This window comes from Solea senegalensis, linkage group LG13 (assembly GCF_019176455.1).
Source record: "Solea senegalensis isolate Sse05_10M linkage group LG13, IFAPA_SoseM_1, whole genome shotgun sequence".
NCBI classification, from domain to species: domain Eukaryota; kingdom Metazoa; phylum Chordata; class Actinopteri; order Pleuronectiformes; family Soleidae; genus Solea; species Solea senegalensis.
In genome coordinates this window covers 11,253,226-11,265,844 of record NC_058033.1, presented here as the reverse complement: position 1 = coordinate 11,265,844, position 12,619 = coordinate 11,253,226, and the positions used below count along the sequence as shown (strand labels likewise).

Here is a 12,619-nt window from a genome sequence, read left to right as displayed (position 1 = left end):
CATGTGACACAAATAAGATACGAGCCCACGTATACAGATAAAGTCAGATTATCTCCTTTGTGTGGAAAGAAATCGGATAAGAATCGACACATTTGCGACTGCGATCTAAGCGGACGGATCAGATATTTCACAGTCAATGCCACTTGTGAGTCGAGATGGTGCCGAATGACGTAAATACACATGTACACTATCTACCATCACAAGAGTCTCCTTCAACCGGTGCAATGGAGGACAAGTGAGGATTACTATATTTCATAATGACACCCTTTTAACTTCCATTTTGACATATTAAGCATGTTCATGTCAGGAGCTACGTTTAAGTGTTAAGTGTTTCAGATATGGGTCAGATGATCCACTGTGGCGGCGCCTAAAGGGAGAAGCCGACAGAGTAAGAATGTGGCCCTCCAATCGATTTCAGGTGGCCCTCCAAACAATATCAAGTTGTAACAAGTCCTTTCTTTTTTTTTATTAATAGATTCATTTTGCATCATAAATATTTAGTTTTTTTTTATTGTAAATATTGTTCCATATTAAAACAAGCACGTATATTTTGAAATTATCCAATCCAACTTTATTTGTAAAGCACTTTAAAACAAACACAGTGGACCCAAGTGCTGTACAGAATAATGGATAAAAGACAGAAGAAGGAAAAGACAGAAAAGCTCACATGTACATATAAAAAAAGGAATCAATGCGGCATATTGATGTGTAATAGTATATTACATATAATAATAATAATAGTGTGCATACATAAACCAAAACCTTTCACTGACGTGCTCTATGTTGTAGTTGTTAAAAGACAGATTGCTTACAAACCAAATGACACAATCTAGTGATCACAGAAAAATACTATATAAGTTATATAAAAATAACTTTCACAGCCTGTGCAGGACAATGCAAACCATCAGTGACAGATAGACAGGTTTAATGAGGAAGCAAACTGTGCAAACAAAGTCTTTATCACTCTTTATCACGGCATCTGGCAGATTATTTGAATCTCTGCCCTCAGATGCAAACAAGTTGCATAGATGAACCATTGTGTCTCAGAGCATGGTGCCGTCTGTGAGCAGGACGGAGTAACGTAGCCCTCACTCACTCACTCACTCACTCACTCACGCTGCACCCCATACAACGAGTGAAATTCTTCCGACTATGACAATAGTGTGGTTTATGTATTTATAATTTGGCAGCGATGACGTCAAAAGGAGAACAGCCCCAATAATGCAGATGCACGGCGCTGACAGTGCCTTGGTCCAGAGCAGCGGTACTTCGGCATGTGCTGTTAAATTCAAACGCTGGCTTAGAAATTTAAATCTGAGGTGAGAAATGAGTCATTTAGGATTTAAGAATGTGCTTTATGTATCAAGAGAGGAATATTTACAGTTTGACAGTGACAATGTTGGAGGTGAACGGCCTTGTACCTTTTTAATCTTGATTTAAAAAATGCGAAATATCAGCCTCTAGTGCAGAGTTGTAATCTGACAAAGTACAAATATTCACATATCTGTACTTTACATAGTTATTTGTATTTCTAGCAACTTTACTCATTTCCGATAAATATTTATTTTCATTTCCGAAATAAATTGTGTATTTTTACTTCGTACAGTACATTTACCCGAACTGTCTTAGTTACTCGTTGTTATTCCGTCTTCTCAGCCGTGACTTCATCCACTTTTCATTTTTTTGCGTTTTCAGCACAAAACATCACGCGCACACACAACCGATAATAACTAATGACACAGACAGTCCGCCTCTGTGTCTGTTTATATTCCTCCATGTGTGTGGTCCCATGTGTCTTGACTGGATCGTGGAGTCTGTACTTTCTCAGGATTAAAAACATTAAACATCGTTTGCAAAGTTCCTGCTGTCTGTGGTCTCCCACGCGTTTTAACATCGAGGCAAAATGTGAAAATCCTCTCGTGTGGGGCTAGGTTAAATCAGATTTTCAAATGCATGGGCTACAGAAGTCTGCCCTGCTGGTGGTAGTGTCATTCAGTGTCATTCATAATCATCCGTCAATACCATCTCCGCTGCGTCCAAATTCATTTATAATACATATCACGTTTTTACATTACTATCACGTTTTCTATAATGAAACCTGTTTTGCTGCAGTGGCAATGATACACTGCTGTAGGTTTCAGTGAGTGTGGCACTGCTGAATTTCACGAGGAGCTTAAGAGACGGAGCTGTCTCTCTGAGTCTGCTATTCCCCCTTAAGTTGTCGTTGACATTAAATCTATTCATCAGGAGTCGTAGCGTTGTCGGCCTCACTTCATCACCGTTGATGTCTGATAACTATGCTCTCCCACTGTTTCCGAGGCCCTGAAGGTGTTTTACCCGCCGCTCCATATGAATGAGGTTCACTCAGACAAACATGATGAGGCATCATCAGCTGCCAGCTGTTTGCCACCAGCACACGAGGAAAAGATAATTCTAATGTGTGTATGCTCTCACACAATCAAATATGTATGTGTGTGTGTGTGCGTGGGGGGGGTTGTTTTGTGTGGGCAGGTGCTGTGTTGTTGTGCATGCATTCAAAAGCCATGCAAATCCAAGCTGTTCCTCAGGCTTGCGCTGCCGTTGAGCAGTAACAGCCAGGTTAACGTTCCTGCTGGGCTTCCCGTCCTTTTGTGCTCCCTGCAGGGTTTTATCAGTGGTTAATCCTCTGTTGGAGTGAGATGAAATGTGACAGGAGGGAGCAACAGGAGAGACCTGTGGGCCCTGGCGGTGTGGCTGTGCAGATATAAGAGCTCTGATATGATATTTAGATGGATGTGTTGGTTTATTTGCGGTTGTAGATGATACTATTTTAAATGTGGGATAAAAGCCACTGACAGTGGTGACTGCAGGCTGTCAAACACGGAAGTGAAATAGTGTTGTCTTCATTGCTTTCTAACAACATATTTACTGCCATAAACATGATATACACAAGCATAACCAGCCCCTACTTGCCAAGGTTGCAAACACTGGATGGAGAGCACAGAATCATTGTTACAAGTGTCTTGATGGTGGTTACACACTATCTGTTGAACCATTCTGTCATTATCTAAATTTGATTACAGTGCCGTCTAATTAGGCACTAATTGGTCCCTCGCACTGGTCCTTTAATCAGCTCTGAACGTTTTTTTTTTAATGCTGCGAAACAGTGGCGACGAGGTTGTGTTGCGCTGTCGTGATGTCTTCCATTATGATCCTTCTGGATTGGATACCAGCATGTCGCCGGGATTAGAATTAAATTGAGATTGAGCTGTCACATTATTCAGCGCAATGTATGCACACACTGTCTCCGGCAGGATCGTAAATGTTTACCGTTTTGTTTTGTGTACACCGCAGCGAGATCAAAGCTCACAGCCTCCACTTGCACTTTCAAGTAAGAGATAAGACGGCGACCTACTGTATTGACTTGACTTACTGTGACATTTGCTCAGTGCGGTAAGATGAGCTTTCAGCAAAATTCCCCATGTCTGTGTGTGCAACAATGATGCTTAGGTTTTAATCTGCATGCACACAAGCATGCACACACACACACACACACACATACCCGCAGGTCAGTCCCTCTAATATTAAAACACCTCTCTTTGTAATATCAAAAATGTCAAAAATATCAAAAATGCTCATGATTGGCTGTCATGGCAGCAGGAAGTTAGGACCAGTGTGTGTGTGTGTGTGTGTGTGTGTGTGTGTGTGTGTGAGTGTGTGTGTGTGTTGTGCGCTGTACACATTTAATCAATTATTAATCAACTACAAACTTAATTGTCAACTATTTTGATAATCGATTAATTGGGGAGTCTTTTTTCAATAATTCTTTCTTGAGGTGACTTTGAGTCATGACTTTTTCCCTTTTTTCTCCTCTGTCCATCATTTTAATTGAGGGTGATTTGTGTTTCATCAGTTCATATAACTTTGTTCTGCAGCCCAGACTTTGTCTTCTCTCTGGAAACATGTCCACCTACGTCCTGGCCCGATCATGCTTGACTGTATTTCCACCATAATCTTCTACTCCACATGACATGATCCTCAATTTAGCAGCAATTCAGTAAATATGTGTTAAGTCGGCTACAACTCCCACACAGTTCTGTCAATGTTGACCCACTCAAATAAAAGCCGACACTTGTTTGTTAAACGCAGAATCCATTCTTATAATGCCAAAACCCTGAAGAATATATGTGTGGACTGTATTTGCATCTGCTGAAAGAAACACTTTGCAGCTTCCTTGACAGCAGAGCAAGAAGAAGCAGCAAATATTCTCATTTAAATTAATTATCAAAGGTTTGGTGATGTTTTGTCTGAATGATCTTATTTGTTGTAATCCGCTTCTTCACGTGTCTAGTAACCTGTGCAATACTTTAACCCAGCCACCCAAGACTTTTGAGAACTGTCTGGAATTGGGTCCTTGTGGGGAGGTTCTGTCACGACCCCTGGATTAGTCTATGACAGGGGTGACCAACCTTTTTAGTCAACGCCTGCCTCCCTAGTGTATTTAGCCTCTGTGCTCCCAGTGTCTTTGTTGGTTTATTTTGTTTGTTTAAAGTCACATTTCCGTCTTGTCTGTTGGTCCATTTTTTTTTTTTTATATGTCATATGACCAGAAAGTCAATGACAGATGCGTTGATCGTGTGAGCCATGTGAACTCATTTGAAGCCGAAAGACTGATATTGATATAGGCTGTGATATTAGTATCTGTACTGGACAAGGGAAAAGTGGCATTGTGCCATCCCTACCAAACATGTGATAAGTAAAGATTGTATAGCTCAAGCAGGAGTTACTGCAGATTTGCACAGTTGAGCTGGAAGCTTTTCAGCCCCTTTCTTTAACGTTAACTGTAAATCCTCTTTGCACTTTGCCAAGGTCCCTGGAGGAGAGAAAGAAGTGAAATGTATTCAAGATATACATGAATAATTGCTCGATGAATCGTTTCTATTGGATGCAATCAATTTAAAGTTTGTTAGAGATTCTTTTCCAGCAGATTTCCTTTTGAAAACTGTTTATCTCATTAAAAACATAAATGTAAATGTCATATAACCAGTTTAAATAAACATTTTCATCATTTCATGTCCTGATCCACCGTATTACACGGATGGTTACTTTTTATATTGGCGTCATGTGATTAAGTTGCAAGTACTTTATTGAAACACTTTAACTTCTGACAGATGGAATTACTGAAGTTATTGGAATAGATCTGACGGTGACAAAAAAGTCGATAAATGAGAACTGAGAACTCACAATAACAATATTGAATGAGTCAGAAGTATTTGAGTGTTGCCGTTTGACCATCCTTGAATTTTATTTTGATAAAAAGCTGTATTATTTAAAGAGTATTTAAATAATTCAAGTGTGTGAAGTGCAAAAATGTATGAATCATCGACTACATTAATCACCAACAACAACTACATTTTAGTGCACTTCTCTCAGATTTTTCTTAAATTTCGATATCATCGAGCTTCTGTCAAGTTATCAGTTAATCGGGAAAATAGATCAACATATTAACTGTTTATTAATCACTAATGGCATATCCTGTGGAATCTACGGTTGAAATCATTAATCCACTTGTGCAATAAAAATAGTTTTCTTTAACATAAAGTTAACAAAATGTGTTTCAAAAAGAATAAATGAACTCTATGTTTGTAAATTGCTAAGCAGCTTAAAATAGCTTCCTCTATTAGTCACAAAATGTCAAGCAAGAGACAAGTGTTAAATTTGGTCTCAGGAAGTCATAAAACAAATGGATGGTTGCTGTGGAAACGTATAGGAAATAGTAATTGAGAAAGCTGTCTAGTTGCCTAATGAAAATGCGTGGCTACGTCTGTAAACAAATAAAAGTCTCTGTGCGGTTGAAATGAATAACTGGTCCAGTGCTCTTCCCCCTCCTCCCACACATGCAGTCGGCTGAATGGTGGTGCTACCATGGAGGGAACTGCATTTCAGGTTTCACGAGATAGATAATCACTAGCTGTGATAAGAATTAGCCAATTCTGACAGTTCCTTTTTTGTTGTTGCAGGAATGAGTCAGCAGTCAAACAATGCACTTCCTCTTACTGCTGACTGTTGAAAGGTTTCTCTGAATTATTATAGATTGAATAACATCATCTGTTATGTGCAAATTAGAGTGGGCAAATGTCTGTCTGTCTGTCTGTGTGTGTGTGTGTGTGTGTGTGTGTGTGTGTGTGTGTGTGTGTGTGTGTGTGTGTGTGTGTGTGTGTGTGGCTCCTAGGGCTGTGCATCTTTGCTCTCATGATGCTATTCAAATCCACTTTTTATACCAACAATTTGAAAACGGAGGATGCATTACAGCCATAAATACCTACGTTAATGCACATAGCTACTTTTTCATCAATCGCGACATGCAGTCAGATAAAAATGTGAACTTAAATAAACTGCCAAAAACCGATCGTCCTCCATTGTTGTCTGTTGTGTTGCGTTCAACGTCGTCGTTCAGGCACACCGCGCACCCCGTCTACCAAGTGCATGACGTTTCTCAGTCAGAAACCATGTACCTTGATGGAAACTCACCATTAGCTTTCTGTCTGGCTGCTGCATGACCTTGTATTGTAGTCTTTTCCCTTTTTTAGTACCATTATTTTACAACCTCCCCTGTGTAGCTGATCAGTCTGGCATAATACCACAATGCTTTGGCTTTGTTCTGCATTCAGCTCTGACACTTTAGACAAAGGATAAGGATCTGCTGATACTGAGTCCCGATGTGATACTTGCATGTGATACAGAGCCGCACAGTTTGTTTAAAAATAAAGAAAAAAAGGTCAGCGTTGGTAAAATAAATAACATTCCTGCCAGAAGATTAGAGAGAAAGAAGAACAGGCTCCTTTGTCATCAATATTTAGATGTGTCACTTCAACTCTCATGGTGGTACAAGAGGGAAAATGTCATGGCAGTCCATCTAGTAGTTGTTTAAAATACACCATATAGTATTTGGCCACACCTGTTAAGTATTGAATTCAGATGTTTCGATGCAATGCTTCCAACTTTGTGGCAACAGTTTGAGGAAGGCCCATTTCTATTCCAACATGACTGTGCCCCAGTGCACAAAGCAAGGACTATAAAGACATGGTTTGGTGAGTTTGGTTGGGGAGAACTTGAGCCACTGACGTCAACACCATCAAGCACCTTTTGGGATGAACTGGAACAGAGATTGTGAGCCCGGTCTTCCCCGTCCAACATCAGTGTCTGACCTCATAAACGCTCTACAGAAGGAATGGACTCAAATTCCCGTAGAAACATTTCAAAATTTTGAGGAAAGTCTTCCAAGACGTGTGGAAGCTGTCACAGCTGCAGAAGAGAGACCAACTCCATATTAAAGTCCTGTATATGTATTTGAAAATGTCAGTACACCTGTGCAGTGTATTTCAGTCAACTTTGTGAATCTTTTCGACCGACTGTTATTGCTGCACCTGGACTTACAGCGTCGTACAGTGTTGCTGTTTCGATGCTTGGATGATTGTGACCCACCTGGACAAGAAGAAGTGGAACACTGTTATTCTTGACTATGTAGCTCTACCACCACACATTTCAGAAATAGCATAGCATGGCCCATTTACTGAACAGCTCTTGCTTAAAACCCATACAAGTCTTTCTTTTCAGCCTTGTTCATGGCACATACACAGATCCAGGTGGCTCCTCTGGGATGAAGCCAATCACCACAATCGTTCCTCTTGATCCCCTGCTGCCACATAGGTAGATTATGTTTAAATGCCCTTCTCTTTATTGCCGTTCATGGTGCATTTTGCATATCTGAGTTCTTCCACCTGCAGAACAAAACCTGAACCAGATACACTGAAGAGCTTTGATGATTCACGTCTGTGGAAATCTGTCCCTGACGGACAAATGGAAAAGTGCAATTAACAAGCCTCACTAAATGGTTCACATGCACGCACGCACACATACACACACATTTTGTATGTCAGTCCACCCACAAGCACTTACGTACAGAAAGCCATGACTAAGGCCATAAAGCAGAGTTATTTGTGCATTTGAGTGCTTTATAAAATTGAGTCTCACAGTTGGTCTTAATGATAGATAATAATACAATAATTGTAACCTTTTTTTTGAAGAGAAAGTGCTTTAAAGAAATTATGATTTTTTTAAAAAAAGTGTTTCACACAAGGCTACAACAATAGTAAAAAATTAAATCATAAAACCTAAAATAAAAGGCTCATTAAATCATGTAGCTTTTAAAGCTCCAGTGTGTAACGTCTGTTGCCAAATCACTGCTAGTGTTACTAACTTTAAATGTAATGGACATCTGTTATATTTAAATGTTATGCAAATATATTTCTAATGGGGCTATTGACCTGAAACTTTCAGCAGATGTTGGTAACCCCAGTAATCCACTTTCCAAGGTATATGTTTTAGAAAGTAAAGTGACACAAGAAATCCATTGCTGAAGAAACATCTGCCAAACATAGTCATGGTCAGATGAGACCAAAATTGAACTTGAATTGGATGTCATAGAACACACCACTGCACATCACTCCAAAAACAGCATAGCAACAGTGAAGTTTGAACATCATACTGGCAGACTTCATGTAAGTGAAGGAAGGATGAATGGAGAAATGTATCGAGACATTCTTGATAAGAATCTGCCGCCATGACCGGGATGCTGAAGATGAAATGAGGGCGGACAGTGACCTCAAACACACAGCCAAGGAAACTCTCAATTGAGAAACCTGCTAGAATGGCCGAGTCAATCACTGGACTTGAATCCAATTGAATCTATGGGAAGAAATGAAGGCTTTTCTACTAAGTATTAGCTTTCACACTCTCACACTCTTATCTACAGTCAATTAAGAGTGTCTTATTTGCCCAAACCTGCCTGTTTTTTGGACTGTGGGAGCAAACATGTGCAAACTCCATGCAGAATGGCCCTTGTGGCAAACCCCCGGTCTTCTTGCTGCAAAGGCAAGAGTGCTTACCACTACACCAACCATGTGGCCCTCCACTTTACTACACATGACTTCATTTATTTGATTTGATAGGTTTTTATGTGTGCATTACTTCGGACAACTCTTTTTCATTATTCTTTTGATTCCCGTGTCAGAAATCTTGCGCGATTCACCTGGTCGTAGACGGTTTATGGTAAAATGTTGATCGCTCCTCTATCTCACCACTATAATGATGGTGCTCACTATGTTAGAAAGACGTCATATGTTACTAATACTAGGGGGCAGGATCGCTTCCTAAATACTTGTGTCTTGGCTGTCCATGCTTTTTTTGCACCTCCTTTTTTTCAATTCTTATTCCCTGTGTCATTTCACTTTATTACACATAACTTAATTCATGGACATGTTTTGATTTCTTTGTAGGTGTGCATTACTTGGATTGTTACCGACATCTGGTGGAAAATTTCATGTCAATAGCCCCATTAGAAATATACTTACTGAGAAAAACATTGATGTTGTTCAAGACTTATTTTCCCCCCCGCTGTAACTCTATAATATTAAGTGACAATATTCTGTGGGGGGCACTGATAAGCAGCTTTCAGACACCAGAAAGTTTTTTATAAAAGTGATTGCATATATTGATTGAATATGTGGCGACTGGTATTGAGCAGCCTTGTAAGAGAGGAGAGAAAGTAACAGTTAGTCCATAACTTTAATTCAGTCAAAGAAGCAGAAGAACTGATACTCGTTTAAAATCATTCTATAAAACATTCAAATCATAGTCAGATGAGTTCACACGATGCTGATGAAGCTTAGCGGCTCCACACAACGATCTCTGTGTTTCTCAGTTCCAATTTTTTTCATGTCCTGTGCCAATATTCCCTTCCTGCACACAGTGACGCATGACTGAGCAGGAGAGACGGCGTTATATATCACTGTGGCTGGAAACACCGAGATGTGCCCATGCAAAGTTTCACACGTGGATCTTGTCGCTAAAAATAAATCTGGACATCCAGTAGGACTTGGCAATCATATTTTTTAAAAAAAATGATCGCCGCCAACGGCAATCAAGCGCTCCCCGAACAGCTATCTGACTCGTTGCCCCCTCGCGTTGCTGTTTCATTCACCGCGAAGCTCCAATTAAGTTTCCTTGATGCAGTCTGGACAAGTATAATAGTACGTTCAAAGACAGATATACAACACATAATTTACCAGAGACACACACATCAGGAGGTTGCCTCTGTGTGTGTGTGTGTGTGTGTGTGAGAGTGGGTGGGCCGGGTGAGAGACAACTAGGTCATCAAATGCAGGATCTTAGAGACTAAGAGAGACTTAGATATTTAAACATTACTCAGAGTTGATAATGGTTCCACACTGGAGCTGTAAAGTAGTAACTATTAGCGATGCACGATATTATCGACACAATATCGTGTCAGATATTAGCTTTATTGTTCATTTAACTACAGAAGAGACTAATGCTGCTTTTCCACTATACAGTTGTAGCATGGCAACTGCTTTTCCATTAGAGACAGTACGTGGCGAGTATAGTGTGTGCTGGTTATAGTTTGATGGTGTTTGCTGAGCTGACGTCCCAGGGAAAGACACTGTGTGTGAATCTGTTGTTGTGAGTTGATATACATTATCTTGCATTTGTAAAGTCAGCAAATAGGTGTTTTTACACTTCAGAGCAGTGCAACATCTGCCAGTCAGGTTTCTTTATCCGGCATGGGAGAGTATGATGTCAAAAAAGTGATTTCTCATTAGTCAAACTTATGATATAAAGCAGATAAATCTCTTTTCTGAACCTTGTCTGAGCTCATAGCTCCCCTTCTTATCTTTTCCAGCTGTGGTGAGGCCCTGAACCTTCTGAGTCATAAGCTGACCCAGGTCCCGTGGATGCTGGTGGGCAACCTTCAGTATTCTGCCCACCACCTGCTCCTGAACCGCTGCTGTCTCCCCGCTGGCCATGGCTACGGGCAGTGACCCCGGCTCCGAGAGGCCAGACCTCGACTGTGCCAGTCAGACCGGCAGTCTCGCGGACACCGTGGCTGCCATGACAATGAAAGACCCAGAAGGATCGACTGCCAACGGCGTGAAGAACGGCGGGTCTCAGCAGGATGGGGCTCCGGCCAAGAGGACTCGGCCGCCGCGGCCACAACTCACTGGAAGGAAGTTGTCTCTACAGGAGAGAGGCACTTACCTGGCATCAGGCTCGGGGGGAGGCTACGCCCACATCTCCCCCCGTGTTGCCCGCAGACCCACAGTGGAGTCGAAACGTGTGTCTATATCAGACTCTCAGGTGAGGAAGTCATTATTATTCATATTTGGTTGAATATAATTATCATTACATCTCAGACGGGGGAGAGTGTGTCTGCTTTGCACCTGTGACGGAGCTTCTGCTATGTTTCTACTCGGGTTTGCCTCTGAAAATCATAATCGTTGAATTTTAAATCCTCTTAATGCTCTTCTGTGCTCAACTAAAAGCCAGGATTCAGACCTGCAAATGTTTCACAAGAAAGCTTTTGTAGAAAAGAAATGAATAAATTGAGGGAACTGAAATGTAGTGCTTTGAAAACTGTCACAGGACACATGTAGGGCTGCAATTTTCAGTGTTTTTTTCAATAATTCAAACAAACTTTCTGCTTTTCCAGCTTCTTGAATGTGATTGTTTTCTGGCTTCTTTGCTCCAAATGACAAAGAAATATTTAAAACGGAATCGTTTTGGTTTGTGGACAAAACAAGACATTCGAGAACATCATCATCATCAACATTTTCAGTACAGATGAATAGATTTAAGAAAATAATTCAGAGTTGCAGCTCTCGACATATGCAACAGGATATAGTGAAAGATTATTTCACTCCCACAGAAAATGGGGGCCAGACTTCTATTCCCAAAAAGAGCCATGCAGCTGTGTGACAGGAAGAGCAAACGTTATTTATTTAGTACGTATTGAATATTTATGTCTGTATTTATTTGTGCGTCTGTCCCTCGGATTTGAAATGGATGGAGAGTTGGAACGTGACTGTTGTCATCATGACAGTGAGAAGAGAAGGCTCGACAAAGAGTGCGCGCCAGGCTCCAATTAGCAAACATGGTACCAAACACGCCAGTGTACGTCAGCTTAGTGATATTAACGCATCATTATCCCGGCTTCTGTCATAGATGTGCAGCCAACCGTTTCTCGATGATGTAGTAACACAGAGACTGCAGCCTGTTCAAATTGCAGTTTGAAAACAATTGATTTTTTCAGCCCCAACATCAAATACAACAATAAAGAACATACAGAATAAACATCCTTAGTCTGCAATGTTGCATTAAACCTGATTGATTTTAAAATGGCGTTATGGGGTCATTGGGCTTTAAATATGATCACACTTAAGTCGTCCTTTTATTACAGACGCAGACGTTATGCATCATAACAATGAACTAATGGTTTCATATTGCAGTGATCTATGCTGATATTGATCAGTTGTTGAGTAATGGGTGGAGAAATGTGCTGTGGTGGGTGGGTTACATACAGGGTGAAGACTGTGTAAAGAAATGGATTAAAAATCTTTGTAAATATTTGCAGTGGCCCAGCGGAGCGTTTGTATGCATGCGGCGGATTTGTTTGAGTTTCTTTTTTGCATGACCTTCCTTATCCGTCAACCCTGACAGAGTATTAACTGCAGCCGCAGAACATGTGCCGACTGATGGAATGTGATCGCTCTTTTCCTTGGATTTT

General features: G+C 40.7%; 1 protein-coding gene across 2 annotated transcripts in view; it reads left to right on the top strand.

Moving 5' to 3' along the window:
- camkk1a (calcium/calmodulin-dependent protein kinase kinase 1, alpha a) overlaps positions 1-12,619 on the top strand; it is a 59,610-nt gene that overhangs the window by 13,959 nt on the left and 33,032 nt on the right. For both annotated transcript variants that reach the window (XM_044041458.1, XM_044041457.1), the window contains one exon: positions 10,739-11,193. In XM_044041458.1, the coding sequence (XP_043897393.1) occupies positions 10,861-11,193 (333 nt within the window). In that variant the 5' untranslated portion in view covers positions 10,739-10,860. The remainder of the gene's footprint in view (positions 1-10,738; positions 11,194-12,619) is intronic.